At 43.5% G+C, this 26,615-nt stretch overlaps 1 protein-coding gene and 1 long non-coding RNA gene across 4 annotated transcripts in view; one reads left to right on the top strand and one right to left on the bottom strand.

Annotated features, from left to right (window-relative positions):
* LOC137532913 (uncharacterized) overlaps positions 1-26,615 on the top strand; it is a 235,819-nt gene that overhangs the window by 63,097 nt on the left and 146,107 nt on the right. Inside the window, exon 3 of one of the 3 annotated variants that reach the window (XR_011024066.1) lies at positions 1,324-1,593. The exons of the other annotated variants lie outside the window; for them this stretch is intronic. This is a non-coding gene — a long non-coding RNA (uncharacterized lncRNA). Of the gene's footprint in view, positions 1-1,323; positions 1,594-26,615 lie in introns of those variants that run through there. 3 annotated transcript variants of the gene reach the window in all.
* Positions 1-26,615, bottom strand: part of SPRED1 (sprouty related EVH1 domain containing 1) — an 84,051-nt gene that overhangs the window by 7,240 nt on the left and 50,196 nt on the right. Inside the window, exons 3-5 of the mRNA XM_068253914.1 lie at positions 18,069-18,237; positions 16,173-16,222; positions 1,338-1,487 (exon numbers count right to left, since the gene is read on the bottom strand). Coding sequence (XP_068110015.1) covers positions 1,338-1,487; positions 16,173-16,222; positions 18,069-18,237 — 369 coding nt within the window. The remainder of the gene's footprint in view (positions 1-1,337; positions 1,488-16,172; positions 16,223-18,068; positions 18,238-26,615) is intronic.

Here is a 26,615-nt window from a genome sequence, read left to right as displayed (position 1 = left end):
ATTAGGTCCCAGAGCCTTCTGTCATGCTGCCCCTGCGTTTTGGAACTCCCTACCTCAACAGATCAGGACAGCTCCATCCCTGGCCGTGTTTAAAGAGAATCTGTATTGTTAAAATCGCACAAAAGTAAACATACCAATGTGTTAGGCGACATCTTCTATTCCCCTCTGTCACAATTTCGCCGCTCCCCGCCGCATTAAAAGTAGTCAAAAACAGTTTTAAACAGTTTGTTTATAAACAAACAAAATGGCCACCAAAACAGGAAGTAGGTTGATGTGTACACATAGAAAATACATCCATACACAAGCAGGCTGTATACACCCTTCCTTTTGTATCTCAAGAGATCACTTGTGTGTTTACCTTCTGTCCCCTGCAGCTCTCATGCACTGAATACTAGTGACAGGCTGTGAGGCTGATCCTTTCTTCCTGTCGGTAATTCCTCAGTATGCATCAGCCCAGCTCCTTTCACAACCTAACAGAGGAGGATTTTTATCCAGCTCTCTTCTATCACTGATAAGATAGCAGAGACGCTGCTGGCTTATGTAAAAAACACACACACTGGAGTGTGCATAGAGTGGCCTGGAAAGTGGTGTGCATAAACAGACCAGCACGGAAGAGTTGGCAGTCTTCCAGACACAGGGCGACAAGTCTGACAGGGGAAAGATACATTGATTTATTACAGAGACAGTGATAGTAGAAAGTGCTGCAGTAAGCCAGAGCACATTAGAACAGGTTTAGGAACTTGTAGGATGGTAGAAAAACCGTTGTAATTTTTGTTACGGAGTCTCTTTAAATCCAGACTGAAAACCCACCTGTTCAGTTTGGCATTTGCAGAATTATAACTTTTGTTGTGTGAAAACTTCATCCTACTACCAATTACTGAATCTGAGAGAGCCTAAGCGCTTTGAGTCCTATGGGAGAAAAGCGCTATAGAAATGTTATTGTATTGTATTATTGTATTGTAATTATGGTAGCATGTATTATTTTAAAGCTATAATGGCCGGAAACTGAGAAATAATGATTTTTTTCCATTTTTTTCTTAATATTCCTGTTAAAATGCATTTAGAAAAAAATTATTCTTAGCAAAATGTACCACCCAAAGAAAGCCTAATTGGTGGTGGAAAAAAGCAAGATATAGATCAATTCATTGTGATAATTAGTGATAAAGTTATTAGCGAATGAATGGGAAGTGAAAATTGCTCTGTTGCATAAGGTGAAAAATCCCCACGACCTGAAATGGTTAAATAAATAAAATGCCACAATGCTTTCTAGCCATTCACTTTAGTGTCTAGATTTTGATAAGTTTTATCACTCTATCCATCCAGCTGTCACGTCTCACCTGGGTAGGCATATATGGTCTCCTGGTATTGAGATTCTCGAATGGCGAGGGCCTGATCGCAGCGCTACGATAAAGTTCCTCCGTTGGAATGGAGTCACGATGGAAAAAGGAGTCATTGTTTGGAGTGCTGCAATGATCTTCTTTGTTCATCTAAAGAGGAGACAGACATAGAAGCATTATCCTTATATCCATAAAGCATGGGGACTTACAACGAAAGTAACAACAAACATCCATGTAGCAGAAAGTACTAGGAAGCCATAATCACAGTATCATAATAAAGTTATAATAGAACATTTGGCTATTAAACATAACATGCACCTTTATTTTGCCATGCATGGACACAAACATCTGAGCAGTTCCATACACTCATCATGAAGTATACTTACCTTTACAGCGTATGTACATCACAAAATAGGCATTAAGGAAGGGGTTTGGGAAATACTTTGCAACTTGTTGCTCTACCTAGATTAAGTTTGTGGTGTGGTATAGGAATCGATTTCCAATGAGGGAAGGATCAGTTAGGTTAGCAGAGTGGGCTGCAATCAGCCAGTCTATGCTTATTGCCATTTCATAAAGAGATCCATTTACAGGTACAGACAATGAGGTAGTCCACCATGTGACCCGACTTCTAACAATAGGTCATATCTCCAGGTCTGTGAAGTTGGTACAAAAATCATCCGACTCCGACTCCTCATTTTATGAAACCACCGATTTGCTCTGACTCCTCGACTCCTTAGTCTAATTTCTACAAAGGCTATGGATATGGTTCAAAAATCAGACTCCGACTCCTCAGTTTACTGAAACCACTGACTCCAGGTACCCAAAATTGCTCCGACTCCTCGACTCCAACTCCACAGCCCTGCATTTCTCTGCTGTTATATATATGTTTCTTGATGGTTGGACTTAGTGTGGTTGGTCTTCTTAACCACTTGAGGACCCACCCTTTACCCCCCCTTAAGGACCAGCGCTGTTTGTTGGGATCTGTGCTGGGTGGGCTCTGCAGCCCCCAGCACAGATCAGGGTGCACGCAGAGCGATCAGATCGCCCCCCTTTTTTCCCCCCTATGGGGATGATGTGCAGGGGGGGTCTGATCGCTCCTGCCTGCAGGCATGTTGCGGGGGGGGGGGGGCACCTCAAAGCCCCCCTCCGCGGCGAAATTCCCCCCCTCCCTCTCCTACCTTTCCCCCCTGGTGATCCGGGCTGTACAGGACGCTATCCGTCCTGTGCAGCCAGTGACAGGACGTCCCCTGTCACATGGCGGCGATCCCCGGCCGCTGATTGGCCGGGGATCGCCGATCTGCCTTACGGCGCTGCTGCGCAGCAGCGCCGTACAATGTAAACAAAGCGGATTATTTCCGCTTGTGTTTACATTTAGCCTGCGAGCCGCCATCGGCGGCCCGCAGGCTATTCACGGAGCCCCCCGCCGTGAATTGACAGGAAGCAGCCGCTCGCGCGAGCGGCTGCTTCCTGATTAATCAGCCTGCAGCTGGCGACGCAGAACTGCGTCGCTGGTCCTGCAGCTGCCACTTTGCCGACGCACGGTATAAGCGTGCGGTCAGCAAGTGGTTAAAACAGAAGGTATTTGTGATAATCCAGCTTGTAAGTAAGCAACTGTGGTTTCCCACAATATTCCACTGCGAATATGCAAATGATCTCTTTATGCCCCTAAAGCCAGGTTTACATCCAGAACTGCTGGTGTAGCATGTCTATAGCTTTAAAATTTAGAGAGTGGTTTCGGTTCACCCCGAGCTTCTTGAGTATTCTGTTAGATGATTAAACTAAAGCCTAGTACACAAGCTAGATGGTCCTGTACTGAGTTGACCGGTTAGGGTTGCCTCTCCTTAGAATCTACAGTGGCCACCGATCCCCCTCAAGGGTTGGTGAGCAATCAGCCTGGCAGATTGTCTCGCAGTGGCTGGATAGTGTACTTGGTAAGGGCTCTGCCTCAGACCCAGGAGACCAGGTTTCGAATCTCAGCTCTTCCCGTTCAGTAAGCCTGCACCTTATTCAGTAGGAGACCTTGTGCAAGACTCCCTAACACTGCTACTGCCCATAGAGCACCAGAGCTTCAACCACTAGGGCGCGCTTTGTGTCCGCCAGGAGAAAAGCGCGATATAAATGTTCTATGTCTATGTCTGCAGAGGACATTGTTCTCCATCTCATTCATCCTGCTCCGTTTTACTCTGTCATGCGCCGCAACATTGACCCTGCTTACCCTTCCATAGCAACCGAATACATCACTAGCCTGTCTGTACAGAAATGTCACCTGAGGGATCAAGTCCCAATCCCTACTGGGCAACACTCCTCATGTGTATGAGGCTTAAAATAAACCTGTACTTAAAACAACCCCTGCGTGGTACTTACCTTGGGAGGGGGAAGCCTCTAGATCCTAATGAGGCTTCCTCCATCCTGGCGATCCAGCGCTGGAAGCCCCCAAACGGCGGAGAGGTAAATCTTTACCTACCACGATCCAGCGCAGGCGCAGCTTTCTCATCGGGCTCAGGCAGAAATAGCCGAGCCCGATTGTTTCTGCTCTACTGCGCAGGTGGCCCCAATCGGCCAGGGCCCATCACAAAGCCGCTACTGCACTGCACCTGCGCTGGATCGCGATAGTTGAATATTGCAGTACCTGTGCTGTGCAGGGGAGCCAGCGCTACAGAGGAAGGGGGAAACACCATTAGGATCCTCAGGCTTCCCCCTCCTGAGGTAAGTATAGGGGCACTTTTTTTTTGTTACAGGTGAACCTTATGATGCACATTTGATGCTCTTAAGAGCCACATAAAATGGTAAGGAAAGCCGCATTCAGCTTGCGGGCCTCGAGTTTGACACCTGTGCTGTACAAGAAGCAAACACAAAGTGCTATAACCCATAACAACTAATAAGATTTCAGATTGTTGGGGAGAGATCAATACAAAATGAATTCTGACTGGTTGCTAATGGTATTATAGTTTGCCCTACTGTACTGAATAAGCCAGATTAGAAAAAGTTTAAAAACAAAGTTCACGCACAGTTTCAATAGAGTATCACTTAAAAAATACATTTTACAAAGAAAAAAAAGAAAGCTAAAAGTGTACTTGAAGAATAAGAATGAGATACTTACCTCTGGATAGTCCGGAGGCTTCCCTGATCTTCCTATGCCCCTCCGTTCCTGCGTCGGGGATCGTTTGTAAAATATTCAACATTAATGTGGAATATTGATTGCGGACGCACTCCTCTCCGTGCTGCTGCACTGTGCAGACGCAATAAACAGATCCTCATCAAGTTACTCATGCCTGCTTACTCACTCACAACCCCCCGCCCCATCTTTTCCAGTCAGCCTGAAGGCATGGCCTCCTACTCGACAGCTATGATGGGCTAGTCAGTAGATCGTACTTCAGCTGGCAAAGCAACCACTCTTGTTCCTGTATGCCCATACAGGGGCAGTATTTCAGACTAAGTAAAGGTAGCCATACACTGGTCGATTTGCCATCAGATTCGACCAACAGATAGATCCCTCTCTGATCGAATCTGATCAGAGAGGGATCGTATGGCTGCCTTTACTGCAAACAGATTGTGAACCGATTTCAGCCTGATGGTGGTGGTGGTGCTGCCGCCGCTCCCCAATGCCCGCATACATTACCTGCTCCGGCCGGCGCGACTCCAGTCCCCAGGTCTCCGCGGTCTTCTCCGCTCTGGTCTCCGGGTCCGGCATGCTTCACTTCTTCCTGCCCGGCAGGAAGTTTAAACAGTAGAGCGCCCTCTACTGTTTAAACTTCCTGCCAGGCTAGAAGAAGTGAAGCGTGCCGGACCTGGAGACCAGACCAGAGCGGAGACGGAGCAGCGGTGACCGGGGTGAGTCGCGCCGGGGGAGCAGGTAATGTATTGCCACTCTATTGCGTCGGTCATCGGGCACTCGAACGCCGCTAGCGACGCGCTCCCTACCCGCACAGAGCGATCGACGGGATCGATCTATTTCGGGACGAAATAGATCGAAATTTAGCGTGTAGCGTGAACGATGTGACAGCAGATTCGATCCCAGTGATCGAAATTGCTGTCGATTGGCGGAGAATCGGCCTAGTGTATGGCCAGCTTAAGAGTGTGAAGGCTGCTGTAGATCAGTAGGTAGGAAGACTAACAAGTTGGTGCAGAAATTACTTTTCCTTTTATAATCTGCTAAAACAATTTTATGCACAAACCACGAAAAATAATGCTGATTGCATGCATATAAAGCTGTCTAAACTGGGGCTATCTATTTATTACTGTCGCAGCATAGGCCACCATGAGTAGCCACAGTTAAGTATTTTTTGCTTTGTGTAGATGATTCCATTCATCATTAGTGTTTACTTCCTACCAAGCAGAAGTTGATCAGAAGGCTTTCTTAACCATAACCCTCCACAAAATCTATCATGCAGCAATATTTCTCTTCATCAGAAGAGAAACAGATATTCCTGACAAACCAGCACTCGGGAAGCAGTGATATAGCAGATGATGCTGCAACTGCCCATGAACAGTGACTAACTGCTGAGAAGCAAAGTAACTGGCCCAAAAGGCTCTTCATCACAGCACCAGCAAATCATTAAAGGACCACTATAATTACAAATTGTAAAATGTAAAATATATATGTACACATACTTAAAATAAGTATAAGTTTTTGACTAGTCCATCTCCTCATGGGGGATTCTGAGGCTTTTCTTTATTTTTAAAAGCATCTACTGTCCCGGCAGTTGCTCAGGCCAACTGAAAAACCATTTGCACAGGAGTGAGCACTGGCATATTTGTGTAGATCCTTTATAGGGATTGCTTTTTTACAGAATGAAGGAAATACTGAGTAATCCCATGAGGAAATGGGCTAGTCCAAAACCTATCAGATGGACTCTTACTGCCTACTGTAAACGACCTCAACAGAGGATAAAAGTTTTTCATAGTGCACTTTAATCAGGGAGAAATGTACATCATATAAGTATTTGTACACATTTTTTTAAAATGTGGTCCTTTAAATAGGTACATTCCCATTTGTGACAACCACTGCCCCCCGGGACACACAATGGCCATGGATGGTGCTACTGTACAGCACAGCAATCTGCTTGTGATCAAATGCCTTGATAAACTCACATTCCAGTGTGAATATTTCTATAATGCTGAGCATATTCCACATTCATACAAAATGGATCAGATCTTTGATTTGACCCACTAAGGAGAGCCCAGAAAACACGTTCATACCCATGTCACAGAGCTGACAGTGGCTGAGAATGAGAGCACGTTCTCTGCAGTTGCAGGCAGTATGGAGCTGCAAGTGTGAGTGGGCAGAAGCATGCCAATGAAGACCCACTTTATAAACAAGGAAACATTACCATGGAAACACTCCACGGCGACACAGCAAAGGACAAGTAAAAGAGAAAAACAGGAGAAAGTATGAAAAAAAAAGAAGGCACAGAAATGCAGGAGGACTGGAAGAACTGTTCTATCTATAGCGCACAAACTACATCAGACATTTTCTCAAACACTCCTCACCACTTTATATCATTTTATCTGTGCCTCAGCTCATGACCTCTCTCAGCTATTATCCAGTCCCAGACTGCCTATATGCTGTTTCTTCATTCATGGCATTCAGTTTCCTTATGCTTAATAGGAGTAAAACAGAACTCGTTATCCATCTACCATCTCTGTCAGTTATTTGGGGCAGTCTCAGATGAGAATCTAGCATGTGTGGAGGTGCCCCACAAGGTCGAGAACCTGAGATGAAGAACACCTTAGGATTTATACTTACCTGGGGCTTCTTCCGGCCCCCTGGACCCTCAGATTCCATCCGATCCCCTCTGTTGCTCTGCAGTCTGGCCCGAATTACTTACCCAACCAGCCCAGTCGCGGGCCACTGCACATACACAGTCATGGGCGCGCACAGCCCCGATCGCAATCCTGTAGCTGTAAGCATTCTGCCCATGTGTAGACAAAGACTGGGCTTGTGCACAATGCTCCTGGCCAAAGCACGATCAGATGGTGCGGGTGGCCAAGATTGCGCATGGCCTCACAGAGGTTCAACAGAGGGGACCGAACAGAATTAGAGGGACAAGATGGACAACAGGGGGCTGGAGGAAGCCCCAGGGGCAAGTATAAATCCTGAGGTGTTTTTCATCTCAGGTTCTCTTTAAAGATTTTATAAATAACAGTGGTTGCTCAGCCCATTGTTACCCTCCATACACAGCCCGATGGAAACAGCTCTATTGTGCACAGGGCTATTGCTGCTCCCATCTCCACCAACACAATACCCGCTGCTCCGATATACCAGAGTAACACATATGTACAACGCTCATTCCTCGCAATCTCACTTGCATGGTGAAGTTTGAGCCTGATGGGCGACATTTATTTAGACGTATACACACCTTTACATCTGCTGCTGAAGCCTGCCTGACCTCAGACGTGTTTCTGCCTGTTTCTGGCCATTTTGGCAAGACAGTTGTTGCCTTCCCCCACATCCCCCCTTCTAAACGTACGTATAGGAAGTCTGTAGCATTTGCAGTCTGTAGTTCTCTGGTTGAACTCGATGGACGTATGTCTTTTTTCAACCCAAACAACTATGTAACAATGACTAATTGATGGGTTAGATACAAAACAGTATTACCATTCCAGAACTCATTGGCTCAAACTCATGCTACCCAAATAGGAAATCCTTCCTAGAAATGTTGAGAGGCGTGTAGCCACTTAACGAAAAAACAAACATTATACTGCTTGTGTGAATCCGGCATCTTTTACAGATTAAAATATTGTACCGGAAATGTAGAAAGTTGCAACAATCAATATAGAACAAATTAAAACAATTACAGCTTAATTAGCGCATGAACAGTATCCATCGTTCATGGTTATGCTATTCCATTACAGCGGACCTGAACTCAGAACTTCCTCTCTGCTCTAAAAGATAAGCAGATACAATTCCTGCAATAAATCTGCATTGTGACTACTTCCTGCTTTCATGGAAGCATATAGATTGTTAATCTTGTGTTTACAAATGAGCTCTCTGCTGTGGCAGTCAGCTGAGGGATCAATTTACAACTTGTGTTTAGTCAAAGAGAAGGGGGAATTAGACAGACTAAACTCTTTAAATACATAAAGGGTGCAAGAGTTCAGGTCCACTTTAACCTTTGTTATGTTAATCAGTTGTGTCCATTTAGGTGTAAACTGTACTATCCATACTTGTCTTAATGGAACTAACTAGCAGTTGTCTATAAGAATTGCATAAAGCACAGCCTGCTAAGACTAGCTCTGAGGTGACCCTTCCAGCTGTCGCTCCAGGCAACTTCCTGTTTTTTTCTGTGCTTAAAAACAGCCCTGCTGCCAACTACTCTTCCTGCTGCTCATTGTTGTGGACCTAGCCTGCCTTCATTTCTGCAACCATCAACTCTGTCACACCTCCGTGTCTATGGATCACTGTTCCCAATTCCAAGACAGTATTCTTTTAGGCTTTGTTTACATTAGCAAACGCGGATGGCCGTGCGTTTGGAACGCAACACATACGAACGCACACCATCTGCGTTTGTATGCGTTGCGTGGCTGATCCCATTCACTGAAAGGGACTGGGACAGCTGCGCGTTTTGGGAAAAAATGTGTGCAGCATGTGTTCCCGGACCGCACAGGTCCAGAACGCATGCAGTGTGAACATCAGACAGTGCAGTCTATGCACTGTCTGATGCCGTGCGTGTCGGCCTCCTGCACGTGTTCCCGAAACGCGGATGGGAACGCGTGCAGTGTGAAGGGGGCTTAGGGAAACAGCACTCCCAGTGACTTGTGACCGCCCACCACACAGCTCTGTAGTAACAATCATGAACAGTGTAAATGAGTCTCCAGCAATGTGTAAACATGTTCAGGTAACAAATTTGAACGTGTATAGAAGGCAGAGGATGCCAGCACCGATTCCATCAGGCTAGCCAAGATGGCCATTTTGAGCATCGCTCGCTTCTCCATGATACATTTCCACAAGTGCAGCATTTTACATGAAGCAGTCAACTTGGACAGCCTTTCCTTCACGCTGAATCGTGCTGTAAATATATTTCACACGCCACTAAGTGATCCACAATAAAGAACATTGAAATCAGTGCCGCCTTCCATTCTATACACTTTAGGGGTAGAATGGGATGCCCTAGCCTTCTATACACTTTATTCTTTGCACTTTGTGAAACTGCTGCCACAAATCTGTCAACCAACTCCTCTGCTTGCTGCAGCACAAGGCAGTAGGCTGTGTAACTTGTCTCCAACATTTGGACAAATCCAGTAACTGGCATAAAACTTTGACACTTGTCTTTCAGTGCCAGTTAGAAACTATGTAGAATGGCAGACTTTTTTATGCACAGAAAAACAAAATGCGCAAACTGAAATAACTGGCACCGATGTGCTCTGCCTGTTACACAATCACACTGTGATCCTTGATCTCTGACCTGAAGAAGCAGGCTTAAACCTGCAAAGACTGTTCTCATGCTGTTTCTAATAAAGTTTTGACTTTGGCATTTCATTGCTGAAGGCAGCTATACCTGAGGAAGCAGACGAGACCCACGAAACCCCTTATCTGCGGTGCTTCAATAAAGTATTTTTGCTATGATTATCCTAACCCATCTATTTTAGCGGTTAAGTGGCTACAGCCTACAGTAATATTACCTTACTTGGGGCAGCTCCTATTCCTTTTCCCAAAGCGAAATAATGTTTGCCATCAATATTTGCAATATGTAGAGCCAAACTGAAAGCAAACAAAAGTGGAATTTCCCAGTTATGCTGGGAAGGGGGCTGTCTTAATTTAGAAAAAGTGAGCAATCCCGCTACCAGGAGTTCCCTGAGAACTGCTACTCAGTGGGAAATTTTTCCTGTGTGAATCTATTTATGAGACAAAAGTAAAGGAACAAAGTCATAGACTGCCTTATTCATCGCATTCCTTCGCAAACACACGACTCAGACAAGACCATTCTGCAATGAGATGGAGAACATCTGCCTTATTTTATGTTCATTCATCTCTGATATATGCAAAAGGCATTTAGTGACTCCAGAAATAATGTAGAAACCTTAGACCATCTCGTTTAGAGATAGCTCAGCCTTTTTTACTCCACCGGTGTAACAGCAGCCCGTAACCGTGGGAGGACCAGAGGGCTATGGGGGCATGCTCTACAGTGCTGGTCACAAAGAGTTCTTTTTTGCGGCCAGCAGGAGGAGGTGGGGTCAGACAATCTGCTCTGTGCTGAAGAAGCAACTCCCCCTCTTTTGCTAACAGGGAACTACAGGAACCAGGCAGCCTGGTATTTTAAATATATTAATTGTAATAATTACAGAGGCGCATTGCTAATTTAATGCAAAATTACTAGCATGAACATTACAAAAACAGAAGACTGAACAAGGTATTTAATCTTTGGACAGGGCTAATGCACCGGGTATCATGCATAACTTAGGTAGGGGATTCATGCAGTCAGACTTGCAGAACTGTGCATGCCCGGTGTATCCATGTGAATAATCATGTACAACTGGTTCTAGTTTTACTTTTAATTTTGTTTTTAACAGATGGCATTGTTCATTCTTTTTATGGTGGCATTCTACCAATTTGGCTCGTTTTTAAGGGATCATGTAATTAACATTTTGAACAGAGGTTTTACTTAAAGCAGAACTGAACTCAGAATGTCCTCTCTGCTCTAAAAGATAAACAACAGCATAATGATCTTTAAACAAAAAACATTTCTTTGTTACAGCCGATACAAATCCTAAAATAAATCAGCACTGTTTCTACTTCCTGTTTCATGGAAGCAGACAGATTGTTAACAGCCTGTGCTTTCAAAGGAGCTCATCTGCCATCTTTGCCGTGGCAGTCATGTGACACAGGGGGAGATCAAATTAAAGCTTGTGATTAGACACAGAAGAGGGGGAATCAACAGGCTAAACACTCTAAATACATACAGGGTGAATTTCTCTATGTTTTCCTGCTGCTTTGTGCAAAAGTTCAGGTCCACGTTAAAGTTTAAAGACATACTGGATTTTGTTTTGGCATTTTTCTTTCCACCCTGAAGAACTGAAGCAAGGCCATTGCATATTTTTCAGGAGAATCACTGCTGTTTGGACAGAGACAGAGCAGAATTATCCACCAGGCAACCGAGGCAGGTACTTGGGGCCTAGTGGGTGTTAAGAGGCCCGTCTGGACCCCTCTTCACTTTAGCTTACTAAAAAGGACCACAAGGGGCTCCAAATCTCCCATCACATTTTAATTTATCTTTGGACAAAGAATTTGGGGGACAGCGCTTAAATATTTTGTGGTCGTTTCAAGAAAAACGTTCATGTGCTTTGACACATCCCTGTTTCATTACATTTCGGTTGTAAAAAAGCAACATATATAACCTGATTATTGATCTGCTCTCTTGATAACAACCAGGAGGGGGATCGGTGTGCGCAGCCAACAGACTACCCCTATATCTACTTCCGGTTGGGAATGGGGCTTGAGAGCCTGCATACTGTCAGGCACAACACCAGCCTCCAAGTGGAACTGCTGAGCTCTGACTCATGTGAAATGATCCACTAGTCTCTGCAAGATACTCAGCCCCCACCATGCTCTGCACTGTAACAACTGTAAGCCTGACACCCCATATTCAGTTCAGCAGCCCTTCATTACTGGTGTCAGGGGTCTGCAGCTTTTGGCCTGGTAACAGACACACAGGGGGGACCTCAGAACTTTATCAGCCAAAAAGAGACGAAACTGACATTTCCTCTTTTAAGTTCTGTTTTTGTCTGTACTTTAATCTTCCAACCAATTATCGCTTTAGTAAATTCTGTCCACCCAGAGGAGCCAAGCAGCAGTGAATGCAGCTCTATGGGGAACTGTCTGGCTATGTTATTGTTACATTTTGTAATTACGTGTTTCTGAAGTGCAAATATGTGAAGATCACACACACTCCAACCTGTATTTCTTTCAGCCAGCTTGTACATTCATACACACACACAGGCGAGCAGACCTGTATGCAAGGCCTGGAATAGCAGAGGAGTCTGGCATCGCTGCACCTTGCTCACTGCCAGCTTTTAATGCACTTCGGAAATCTGCTTTCTCCCAGCTGCTGTTAGAACAATTATGGTACTGTGGTTGCTATGAGATGTGTTTGATTTCTCCCCAACCCCCTTCCAAAGCCACAGCTCTGTGCAGGGGCAGGCAAGTCTGGGGGAAAAGCTATAAAAATGTCTCCAGCTGCAGAAATGGCAGCCAGAAGAAAAAGAGAGAGAGAGAGAGAGAGAGAAAAGCCGGAGGGGGAGAGAGGAAGGACAGCAAAGCTCTCCCTCCCCCCTCCACCCACTCACAGCACACAACTTTTCTCCTGTCATCCTTGAGCATCCTACAGGCAGCCAGGAAGCGAAATTTACTAGGACTGCAGCCAGCAGGAAGTGGGAGATTGCGAGATTAGAATGTAGCAACCAAGATTTAAAGACTGTCCATTAAAACCTAATCTGCGGGGATAAAAAAAAACAAGGCATACAGAAATATCCCAGGGAGGGCACCTGTGATGGGGGAAATTAAAGGGACACGTATGACGTATGTAAAACAGGGTACCTGGAAAAGATTCTGCTAGCGGGAGAAATAACAATAAAAGGAAACGGATTTACAGACAAGAAGGAAAAAGGGGGAGACAATGACAGGAAAAGTATATAGAGAACAGACGTAAAAGGTACAGGAAGGAAGAATGAAAATAAATAGGAAAGACTATGGACAGACATGAAATAAAAAAAAAAAAAGTGTTAAAAATTACCCACAATTCTGCATAAAATGCTATTTTTATTTGTTGTACACTTTAGCCCAAAGAAGGGTGGAGGTTTGGCTGTGCAGCAGTGGATTGGTCAACTGACACCCCAGTAGAAGGCGCAGGATTGGGTGTTAGAGCTGAAAACAAAATGCTTGGAGGAGGTATTAGGGTTAGGTGACCATTAGGTAGGTTGGGGTTAGGCATCCATCAGGAGAGTAAAAAGGGTCTGGTGTCCAGTGGGAGGATACAGAGGGAAGTAGTGGGTAGATTTATTATATACAGGCTGTAAACAATATGTCTGCTTCCATATATTGGGAAGTAGAAACTGTGCAGATATATTTTAGGATTTGTATCAGCTGTAAGAAATAATTTTTTTTGTTTAAATGTTATTATGCTGTTGCGTATCTTTTTAGAGCAGAGAAGAGTTTTGAGTTCAGGTCCACTTTAATAAGATAAAAGACAGGCATCAGTTAAGGGGTTTCTCTGGAAAGGGAGATTGGGGATTTAGTTGGAAGGTGTGGTTAGGCATTAATAAGGTGGGAGAAACTGCTGATGAAAACACCTCTGTGCACCTGAAACACTACATCATCTTGATCCACATGTCCAAATGCAATGTCAATACCCAAACCCGCATAGTCAAACTCAAACATATGCCTTTGTTTGGTCTCTAGTGTACCTGGTTCTAATACAGTCTTCATGGCTTTACTACTTTAAGTACAGCTAAAGTTAGAAGGATATGGAGGCTGCCATATTCCCTTTTAAGCAATACCAGTTGCCTCGCTGTCCCGCTGATCATTTGCTCCAATACTCTTAGCCACAGACACTGAACAAGCATGGAACAGATCAGGTGTTTCAGACATTATTGTCAGATCTGACAATAATAGTTGCATGCTTGTTTCTGGTGTGATTCCGACACTACTGCAGCCAAAATAGACCAGCAGGGCTGCCAGGCAACTAGTATGGTTTAAAAAAAATAAATATATATGGCAGCCTCCATATACTCGCTTCAGGTGTCCTTTAAGCTGGCTACAGAGAAGTGAAGGGCATTAGACGTGCAGGTAAATTTATATAGTCCTCGCAGCAGTGCCAGTCACTGCAGTAGCACCAGCCACATTAGTAGGGGATGGGTGATAAGGATATTCAGCATTACCCTTTCTCAAAGAATCCACCACCAACTGGCAGATAACATCCAACATAACCACCCTTGCAACCACCGTGATTTGCAACCCTGAACAAGCCCTTAAGTCAGCACTTCATACTGGCTGCATGTTACCTTCATACACATGACTCCTCAATGGTAGTCCCTCTATTTCAGGTTTAAAAAATGAGGCCTTGTTCACATAATGTGCATTGTTGTCAGGTATTTGTTAGTGGTGGTGGCATAAATTGGTAAGTAGGGCATGAAGCAAGGCTGTGTTGGCTTTGCACTAAAACAAGCAGTGCAACAACATATGTGATAATTTGTAAGTCAACAATTTATATTGCATTAATATCATGTGTCTAATGCTAGGTACACACCATACAACTTTTAGTTATGCTGGGTACAAATTATGCATTTTTTTCGGTCGATTTTCCGTCCGATCCATTTCCGTTTGGATTCTGTTATCTTTTCTTATCTATTTCCATTCACTTCTATGAGAAATCGATCAGAAGAACTATTGAAAATAAGATCGGACATGTTGGAAATGATCTATCGAACCATCTATCTAACACAAAATTGTATGGTGTGTACCTAGCATAAGATTTTCTGTTAAGATTTACCAGCCAGATAATGACCAGTCTCTACCAGTACTTTACAGAAAATGATCTAACAGAAAAATGTATGGTGTGTACGAGGCATAACACGTACAGTGGCTGCCTGATGTTGCTTTAGCAACCCCTGAGCGCATTGTTCTCCCACTCGCCCAACCCACAAGAAGCCGCTGTTGTGCATCTTCCCACCATACCACTATGTCTCGCTAGCCTGCATGCTAGTGACGTGTCTGTGCAGCATTAGACCCCAAACTGTTGCCTGAGGAATCAATCCCGATCCCTGCTGGGTGACAGTCAAAGCCCATGTTTGCAAGGCTTTATAGTGTATCTTTACTAGTATGTAGTTGAATTTACCAGCTTACAGCTTCCACACTATAACATATGGTCCCCAGACTTCTAATCAAACTGGAAGAGTTCAACTACACGGAATAGCATGTTTCATCCTTTGCCGCTTCCCTTACATGGGTGGTCTGGTAAACATAAAAGTGACATGTGAGTAGATGGCTGAGCCTCTAGACATCTAGACTAGATTTACATCACTAACTTTGTGCAAGACAAGTGTGTGGGAGCCCAGGAGATGAGCACTGCAGGATTCATTAGGTCTTCATCATATCAGATACCCCAATGACTCCTCAACAAGTCACCTTTCTCAGACACAAATATTAGTCTGGAATCTCTGTATAGCCCAGACTCTTAGTCATAGTTCTGTTAAAAGGAATTGGACACTTTCAGCATAAAACAGGCAATACGTTTTGAAGTAAAGGTATCTGCTTGGTTGGAGGATTGTAAACATGTATGTCTAAGCACAGGACCATGGAGAAAATGTTTTGCCTTTGGATGGATAGCCATTTACTCTGAATGCACAACTTTAGAAACATTTTGTAGGAAGGCAAGTATAACCTCTTGGAAACATACACAGCTGTGTGGTAATGGTTCCAACAGCTTCTATAGGAAACCGTGAATGAGACATTTCCATTGTACAACAATTCCTGCATAGCTACAGGGGAGTATTGAGCATGAGCGATCACTTCATTATCTGGCAAGTCAGAGATTTTCTTTACCTCAACTTATAAAATATTATATCAGATCCCCCTGAATCCCAGAGTCAGCTGAAGTGACCATGAGTAACCCCACTTACTAACAGAGATTGGGTGAAGGTATGGATATAGTAGACTCAGCATTTAGCAGAGGCTTTCAAGGCAGTGTTCCTCTGCTCCCCCAAAATATCAAAACCATACAAAAACTCAAAAGACAACTATTCGCACAACCTTCAAAAGCCATACTGTTCTTAATGTCTAAATCTGCCATATATGTATTATACTCGCTGCATAGCAAAACAACATAAAGATATATTACATACCTGCGGCCCATCCTCTGGGATCTCCACTTCTCCATGGATTGGTGGGAAGCCTGATGACATCAGGGATAGAGAGAGTTTAGAGGACAATTTTACACCTAACCTCCAAGCAACAAAGATGTGCATCTGTTTTAATGGATTATATAAACAGCATTTTGTACCATATTTAGGTCAAAATATAATTTCTGTGGATCTTTTTCAGAAAAAAAAAAACAACATAAAAAAGGATTGGCTTATTTATTTTGTTTTAAACAATGTACATTGCCTGGCTGTCCTGCTGATAACCCTCTTTTAGCTACAGACCCTGAGCATGCAGATCAGGTGACTGGCTGAAGTCTGACTAAAATGGCTGTGTGCTTGATACAGGTGTACGATTCAGACACTACAGATGCCTGAAAGATCAGCAGGACTGTTAGGCAACTAGTATTGTTCAAAAAAGTTTTAAATATGGCAGCCTCCATATACCTCTCATCACAGGTTCCCTTTTACCACTCTGCGACCGCCTAACGCAGGATGGAGGCCGCAGAGGCTTCCTCGTTCCTCAGTCATGCCATATGGCATGATCTCGCGAGAGGCAAGATTTGCAGGGAACGAGCGCTTGCTCAAATGTGCATTCCCTGCAGTAAACACAGGGGGCGGCCGCAATCAGCCTGCCAGCTCATGATCGGATCTGGCAGGCTGTTATTCATGTTTAAAATGTTTAAACCATGTGTACAGCGCTGCGATCTAGGGCAGCACTGTACAAATAACTGCCTTGTCACTTAACTTTCCCTCGGAGCGGCTCACAATCTGCTCCATATCATGCATGCTTTCTCAACCAGGGTTCCCTGGAACCCCAGGGTTCCTTGGCATTTTCCCCCATCGTGGGGGAAGTATAATAGAGCACACTATAATAGGTAGTACTGTAACAAGAAGCACTAAATTGGGGCATCAGGAGATGGTATAATGAGTGGCAGTGTAATGGGGGTAATGAAATAAACAGCCACACATACTTTTAAAGACCACGCCTCCTGCAAAATAAATGCAGGGGTTCCTCGAGACCAAAAAATTGTTTGCAGGGGTTCCTTGAGATCCAAAAGTTAGATGCAGGGTTCCTCCATGGTAGAAAGGTTGAGAAAGGTGAGAAAGGCTGGTGTAGTGTATGTAACGTCTAGGGCTAATTGTGGAAAGGGGGGGGGGGGGGAATACCACCAAAATAGATCTCTATTAGGTGAAATTCATTTGGGTTCTAAGTTGTATGACCGAGCAATAAACCGTTAAAGTTGTGAAGTGCCGCATTGTAAAAATCGCCTGGTCACGGGGGGGGGGGGGGGGGGGGGGGGAGGGGGATGGGGGGGTTAACTTAAAGACAGTCTGAAGCTAGATTCAAGGAAAAAAGAAATACTCACCTAAGGAGAGGTTAGAACTTGTTATGGAGAGGTTAGAGATTGGTATGAATCTTACACAAACCTTTGGTGTTTCTTAAGGTGGCCACTAACTGTCCAATTTCTAGCGAAAAATCGTTCAAGCGATCAGAAATTCTGATCGGATTGGTTGTAAATAACCTCCATTGATGGACACAATAGATTATGAACGAGTGAAAAAAATGTCGTCCGAATGAATTTTCGTCGAACCAAAATTTGGATTTTCTTGTTGGTTGTGATAGATAGGAAGCAAAGATTGGTTCGTTGATGGTGTAGCGAACGATGTATTACAATATTTCACTTCCGATCAGAATTTCTGATCTCTCGAACGATTTTTCGCTAGAAATTGGATCATTAGTGGCCACCTTTACCAATAACAAAACTGCGATCTGATGTGATCTAAGTTGCCTTAGAATGTGTCTGTATAGTTATGTCGGGGACATTAAATTACACGCTATCAGTAGGAACAGACAGACAGAAAAGTAATGGCATGTACCTTGAGTGAGGTCCTCAAGGGCGCGGCGTATACCCCTATCAAATGCCCGAGCATCTGCAGGACTCTGGAATGTGAGGCCAAATTTCTTATCGCCAATCCTCCAGTGGTGGAAAGTAGGAGTGACTTTATTGTAGATCAGCTCCCTCTTCAGCACACAGTCCAGGACCGCCTGAGAAAAATAAAACAGCTAGGATTAGATTTTGGATGATCTATGTGGCCTTTACAAGCAACAATAGCTTCAATCTGAAAATGAATGAACAGATCTGCATACAGACCATCCTGTTATGTCTTTATACTTCTATCAATACCGGCCTTTGGCATTAATCCTTTGGCAACTGGGTGCAAAGGAATAGTTTCTACAGGAAAAAGCCTTTGAAAAAGAGCACAGTAAAGCATATTTTATAGCATCAAGTTTTTAATGCATATCGTGGAAAATACCTCCAAATTTGACTTTTGTATCCCATGCTCTCATCTACAGCAACATTTTGCTTTAAATGAAAAAGATATCAAATCCTAAAAATAAACCAATAAAGAAAAAATGTTTACAAAAGTAAACCTGTGACTATAAAGAAATATAGATACTTACCTCAGTAGAGGGAAGCCTCTGGGTGACATCACCGATACTCCTGCAGTTCACTGCTTCTCGCCAGGACTCTCTTCTTCATGGACGTGCGCCCATCTGTGTATGAGCACGGCTTTGCTGCGCAGGTGCACGGGTGGCCCATGCCTGCACTGTAGCAGGCAGCCGCTGGTGTACAGAGTAAAAAGCAGCGCAGGGGCGACTCCGGGCTACTACGCCGAGTGGCTGTGCTTGTACACAGATGGGAGAGAGGCTGTGCGAAACAATTCAACAAGCCCTTGTTCTTACCCTCTACTAAGGTAAGTATTCATCTTTTTCACTTTTTAAACTCACAGGTACACTTTAAAGGAAACCAGAGATGGTTTGTTTCCTAATCCCGATTTTTACTTATCTGGGGCTTCCTCCAGCCCCATGAGCACTGGGTCTTCCCTTGCCGTCCTCCTCGGGTCCCCTGTTCTGCAGCTATAACTCCTAGTAATCCAGGCAGTCGCAGCCTTCTGCGCATGCCGGGCTTGGCTGCACGTGCACCCCTCACCACAATCCTGTCCCCTGGAGCGTTCTGGCACCGGGAACACGGCGGGGGGGGGTGCGAGCGGCCGAGCCACACATGCACAGAAGGGGCAACGACTGACCAGATTGCCGGAAGTCGTAGCGCCAGAACGGGGGACCCGAGGAGGACAGCGAGGGAAGCCCTGGTGCTCATGAGACTGAAGGAAGCCCCAGATAAGTATAAAGAATGGCCAGTGTACCATCTCTGGTGCACTTAAAGGGAAGGTCCAAGCAAAAAAAAAAAAGAGTTTCACTTACCTGGGGCTTCTACCAGCCCCATGCAGCCATCCTGTGCCCTCGTAGTCACTCACTGCTGCTCCAATCCCTCGCTGGCAGCTTTCTGACCTCGGAGGTCAGGGCCACATTGCATACATTTTTACGCATTCCAGCTAGTGCAGGAACAAAAATTTACGCGTTGCACCACTAACACGTAAAAATGTATGTGTTAATGTTCCTGCACTAGCGGGAATGTGTAAAAATGTACGCAATTCGGCCCTGACCTCCGAGGTCAGAAAGCTGCCAGCGGGGGACTGGTGCAGCAGTGAGTGACTACGAGGGCACAGGATGGCTGCATGGGGCTGGTAGAAGCTCCAGGTAAGTGAAACTCATTTTTTTTTTTTTGCTTGGACCTTCCCTTTAAGCAAAACCAGTTATAGCCTGCACCAGGGGAAAAAATGCCAAACCCTTGTGTGTATCTTTTAATATCTTCCTATATGCATACAAATAGTATTAAAATCTTCAAAAGACAGAATGGAGAGCCCACACCATACTTCACCCCAACAGGCAATCCCTTCCTTGAGGTTACAAGAAGTCCCACCATGAGGAGGAAGCAAGCTTGAAACTCAACACAGACCTAGTTCACTAAACATCCAAATAAGGGATGCAGAAAAGACAAAAGAACTGAACATATTTAAACAATACAGCTTAAATGGCCCTGAAACAATAAGTTAATAATGAACATGAACAAAATGTCCCACTACATTCTCTGGGAAACCTCCTAGGAACAGAGCTTACACAGTCAATATTTCTTCATATTCATTATTCAGAGTTGCTGCACAATTTAAGCTTTATGATGTCTTAAAGAGGAACTGTAACCAAGGACTGAACTTCCTCCCAATCAGTAGCCGATACCCCCTTTCCCATGAGAAAACTTTTAACTTTTCTCAAAAAGATCATCAGCGGGGTCTATTTAGCTGATATTGTGGTAAAACCCCTCCCACAGTGTGATGCCAGGACTGAGGTCCTGACAATTTCCTGCCTGAGCCTTGTTGCATTGTTGGAAATAACAGCTGTTTCCAACTGCCAAGCAACCAGTATCTCCCACTGTGGATATGTACCGGTATATCAAAAAAAAAAAAAAAAACTTCTCAGGGTTTCTATTATCAGTCTATTTTTAGACTTTTTAAAGTAACAGCAATAACATTTTGTTTCTTAATTTTGATTGTCAAGAATATGCAGTCTTCAAATGCCAATATGGTGAACTTTCTAGCACACTTAGGGCTCAGACACAATATAAGCGCTTTTCTGTGCGCTTTTTAGCCATCAGCGCTTTCTGAGAGCTTTTTTAAAAAATGTTCCCATTGACCTACCTTAAAATCGTGGTAAAATCACGATCGCAGTAAAACCGTGCAATTTTAAAGTCAATGGGATCATTTTTGAAAAAGCTCTCAGAAAGCGTGAATGGCTTAAAAGCACTCAGAAAAGTGCTTATAGTGTCTGAGCCCTTACCAGTACATATATACTTTTTTTTAACTACTAATGCTTCTTTAAACACTTCACAACAATTTGCGCTCCTATGTCCATGAATACCAGTAGTAATATTTTTTGCAGAGATGCACTCTACTGCTGCCCTGATTTGCACGATGTACAGGAAAACAGACACATCCAGAACTATGCAGACAACTGCAATAAAGAGTTCAGCGGTGAGGCATGCAAATCATTCTACGCCGTAGCTTGCTGTATATACATGAGACCTGAGAACTATATCAGCAGGATGTAATGTGAATTTATTTCTGGTTGATAGCGAGACATCGGAAGGAGGTCTTGCTATGACTTCCTGCAGACTGGCTGGAGCCCAGAGCAGGAAGGTGACAGTAATAATGCAGGATGTGTGGAAGCAACATGAGGTCTGACCTGACACTCTTTGGCCTTTTGCATAGATGATGCTGCAGATGGTCCCTAAGGGAGCCCTCTTTACTGCTCTGGAAAAAAAAAATCAATACCCCTCCAGCCTCTGGAGGTCACATTCCTCTGCTTAACACTTTAGTAAAGTCAGGGAATGGAAAAGGAACAAAATTAACAAACAGTCTCAAACATCACCTCATGATAAAGGAGTTCCTACCTACATCAATATATCTATATATATATCTATATATATCTATATATATCTATCTATATATATATATATATATATATATATATATATATATATATATATATATATCTATATCTATATATATATATATACATATACATATACATACACACACAGTAAATGTTTTTTTTTACTGCAGTCGGTAGGAGGTTCATTTAACGTTTACCATCAGACTTGAGGAGATCATGAGGAGGGTATTTAGGTGAGGGGCGTGCATGCCAACCTAAATAGTAAAAATATGTATATCTGCATCCCTCTCCTTCAATACAATAACCATATTTATGTTAAAGAATATGGCCGATCCACGCTCCCACCTGACAATGTTCTGAAAAGAACTTCCAGTCTCCCTGTACAGTACAATCCCTTTATACTAATTTCAAGGGACCGGCTCAAGTAGTTTATCTATCAAAAATATACTATATCAGAGTTTTTCATCCACTGTATATCTACACAGGTGCATTTGTTGGCACCCGAGGACAGAGTTTACTATAGCTAGAGGTTTACTGTATCAGAGTTTACTATAACTAGATTCTACTTTATTAGGTTACTGTTGCCTGTGTGTACTAATTGTGTAGATCATATATGTCTGTTCACAAAATATTATCCTTGAGTTGGCCACACATGATACAATAAAATGATCCGAAAAAAAATCAAATTTTTTTTTTTAATTTTCTTTAAATTTGAGCAAGAAAGCTGATCAGATTTCCCGTTTTTATCGCTTGGGAGTGGTGGAATTTTCGGATCAATTTTTATGAAAATTGAATGGTGTAGGGTAGATTGTCAATGTCCTTATATATACTCCCAAGCAATTTTCTCAGTGTTTTCAATATTTTTTTTCATAATTGGGAAAAAAATTACCACACATTTGGTTGTACATTGGTCAGATTTTTTAAATGTTACAATCAATCAGAAAAATTGATTGTAAACATTGAATTGAAAAGAAATTTAAAAAAAAAATGTATAGTGCGTGGACACCTTTACATATAGACGTGAAAACTTGATGCGGTGTGGGCCACCCAATCCCAATGATGAAACCCAATTGTTGAAGGAATGGCCAGACAAAGCAGATCTGCAGCATCACAATATATTGAACATTTTAATAAAATCTGGAAAGTAAGCAGTTTTGCCCCCTCCAAAAAATAAAAATAGTACTGTAGAATCTTGTTATAGTAAACCATAATATAGTAAACCTCTGGATATAGTAAACTCATTCCTCACATCCCAGCAAATAAACTGTATTTTTTAACTATAAGACTCACTCCGCCCCCCCCCCCCCCCCCCAAAAAAAAAGTGAGGGGGAAAAAGTCACTGTGTCTTATAGTACAAATGCTATAAGACACAGTGAATGCCTGCAAATGCCTGACTTGTGAATGCCTGCAAATATGAAGCTCCAACCTGCCGCAATGTCGGGGACGTACTGTGCCCATGCAGAGGAAGACACAGGAGGACAAATGGAGGAAACAGGGGGACGCAAAAGATCGAGGAGAACACAAGGAGGACAGAGGCAGACACATAGGGGACATAGGAGGACACAAGAGGTACAAGGGGGCATGAGGTAAAAAAGGGGGCATAATCCACAAGATGCCCCTTCACCATGGATGCACCAGGTTTAGTATATATTTTTCTCCCCTGGTTTTTGTCCCTTAAACCTCGGTGTGAAAAATACGGGACTTTTCTTGGTCCCTCGGAGCTTACTATAAAAGGATTCTACTGTAGTGCCATTCTTGAAGGGGTTACAAAGGTAAATACAGTATATGAACCCATTTTTATAGTTTTATTTTACATGGTTTACATTTTTTTGAATGCTGTACAGACTAAAACTCTCATCACAGGATGTGCGTGAATGTGTGTGTGTGTGTGGGGGGGGGGGGGGGGTGTATGCAGGGTGAACAGGAGGAGCTGGAGGCTGCATCTTGATCTTGTAATCAGCACCAAGGTGGCAGGTGGCAGGGCAGTTTCTAGGCTCTAGAACAAGGGTGTATAAACTATGCCCCCCCCCCCCCTTCCCCCTAGACTCAGGCACACTATTGTGATATGGTAGCCATAGTTACCCCACTGTATTAAGTAGCCCCCAGCCAGAGGTGGCCCAAAGTATTACCCAGTATAGGTAGCCAGAAGAGCCCCCAGTATTAGGTAGCCTCCCCCTAAGCATTGACTCGTATAGCTTACAGGAATCCTGTAGTGACAAGAACACAAAGGCTGCCATTAATGACTTTATTCTAAACTGTCAGCATCCTCACTATCATGAGATATTAGTGGCATCAGTGGCATACAGGAAACATGCAGAATCAGAGGATCTCAGCAGTGGTGTATCAACACGAGATGCAGATGCTGTGACCATATCAGGGCCCCTGGGCAAGTAGGGTTCTCCAAGGGGTCCTCCTTTAACCACTGTATTAACCCATTTAGCACATTGGGGCTATTCTGATAATGATCACATCTATATGCACTTTAAATAATGTCATTAATAAATTGTTTCCTCCGTTGTTTAAATCTCTATGACATTGCGGTAGTCCTTGGTAGGTTTTGGTGCGTCATATTATCTGTTATGCATAGAGTGCTCCAGGGGAGCCCCACTAAAATTCTCACAGGCGGTCCAAAGCTCCTTAGTTACGCCACTGGCTCTGACTCCACTCTGACTCAACTGCCTGCTCGCTGGTTCCAATTCAGTGAATTAGTGACTCAAAGAACAGCCTGAAGCCATAAGACCAGCCTGGCAGCCACAAAAACCTCTATTTTAAAAGTTTTTTTTATGGTAGATTCTACATTTACATAAGTACAAGATTATTGTAATTTTACTTTGTGTCTCTTTAGAAGGGGGGCATAGACCAGGCCACCCCTGATTCATCACAACATCTGGCCACAAGTCAGGATGTGTACATGTACTGCAAGGGGTAACAACGTCTACAGAAAGCATCTCTCACATGATAGAGAATCTCTGTGCAATAAGGTCCTTCCCTTTGTATTTTATGAAGGGAGTAAAGGAAGTATCTGACTGTAATGCACTTTAACTTGATCATCAAGTCACACAGTACATTACACATGCTTTGCTTGCTCATTGGGTAATAAATAAATATCACAAGAAGCAGGCAGGTGACACTGCATATAGCAATACCAATATGGGAAATGAGGGTATCACAAGGGATAAGCCGAAAACACTTAACATGGCAACCATCATTAACCTAATAAGAAGAAACTGTGACAACAAATCAAAAAGTCGATCAATTAGCTTGTGGCTGTGTTTATTAATCAGCAAGTAGATTTCATTTGTTGGTGTGGCTTCCATTTTCTGAGTCAGTTACTGTATTTTTGGACTATAAGACTCAATTTTTCTCCCCTAAAAGTGGGGAGAAAAGTCACTGTATCTTTTAGTCCAAATGTAGGGAGTTCCTGACTTTTGAAAGCCTGTCAGAGAGGAGGACACAAGGAGGACAGAGGCGGACACATGGGGGACACAGGAGGACACAAGGGGGACAGATAAGGACATAGGGAGACACAAGGGGGACATAGGAGGACACAGGGAGACACAAAAGGTACAAGAGGACATAAAGTACAAAGGGAGCATAATCCACATAATGCACCAGGTTTAGTATATATTTTTTTCTCCCTGGTTTTTGTCCTCTAAACCTAAGTGAGTCTTATGGTCAGGAGCGTCTTACAGTCCAAAAAATACGGTATATTTGCATGTTGTGAGAAAATTCTGCACAATCTTAGCCACGCAATTTAAAGAAAACATGAGATGACATTTGCAGTATTTATATTTACCTGGGACTTCCTCCAGCCCCATGTAGTCAGTGAACTCCCTTACCACCCTCACTGGCAACTCTGTTGTCCCGTGGTCGCCTCAAGTAATTTCACCAGTTGCGCTCTTCTCCTCACCCGGGAGCGTTCTGTGCCTGCACGATCCTTCCCAGAGGAAGCCCAGGTAAAGTACTGCAAATGTAACATCTCAGGTTTCCCTTAACTAGTTATGTGTAAATGAATATACTGGCTCTAACGAATAACCAGCTTTAGGGCAGGTAATTTAGTTCCCATGTGTACTTTAAAGATTACTTCCATTAAGTTTGCCTCCACTTTGCCCTGTTATACAAACTACATAACATTATTTTGATAGTGCACAAGGTCTTCTCACCTTGTTGTACAGAACTGCAGAATCTGCTATCTCGCTTTCATGTAAATGTAGGAAATTCGTGAAATAACTTTACCTACAGAGCTGCTGTTCCCAAATAACATCTTATTACAGACAATAAGTGGCCATCTCCTCTTCTGAACTCCAACGATAAAAATTTGTTTTCACTTAAGAGTGAGACTAACGTCAAGCAACTAGGAAGTGCTCTCAACTCTTCACACAGCTCACAGGAATTAAGCAATGGATCAATAACTTCTGGAAGGAGCTTCAAGTGTGTAAACTAAAGGCATGTGTGGAATTGTGTTTGTATGGGGAACTCCCTCACTGCTTCCACTTGCAAAACAGATCCTGAGCTCCGCTACTCTTAAACGAAGTTGTAACTTAGCATCTGCTCAATGGTTTTATTTACTGATTAAATCTTTAAATTTAAGGCCTCTTTACTAGTGGTTTTATGTTGACACTGCAGCAATCCTCTTACTTCAAAAGAAGTTCTAGAAAAGTGTAATGCAATGCACTACATGATCCCCCATCACCGGAAGAGAAAACAGGAAGATGATTAGAGATTGCAGGGATTTAGCTGAGCCATGTGCAGTCTGAGCAGAGTCTGGGGAGCGTGGGGGGATGGAGACACCAGACAAGGCCATAGTAAGTGAAACCTGCTTCTTGCATTAACCAGATCAGTGCATTTACTGATGGGAAATCCAGGCCAACTCCCAGCTGGTAAAAGCAGCTACTCAAGCCAGGCTCATAAAAATCATGCTTTCAGCCAATCAATATGTCCTGTATACCAACAGGATAACAGGCTGTATATGGGAAAGGAAGAGACTTTTATGCTTCTGAATAATTCATGCAGTGAATCAGGGTTTTTTTTGTATCAGAACAAATAACTAAATGTGCAAAATTGTACTGTTACAT

This window comes from Hyperolius riggenbachi, chromosome 9, assembly GCF_040937935.1.
Source record: "Hyperolius riggenbachi isolate aHypRig1 chromosome 9, aHypRig1.pri, whole genome shotgun sequence".
Taxonomy (NCBI): Eukaryota; Metazoa; Chordata; class Amphibia; order Anura; family Hyperoliidae; genus Hyperolius; species Hyperolius riggenbachi.
Note: the sequence above shows the minus strand (reverse complement) of the source record. Positions and strands in the feature narration are given on the sequence as shown.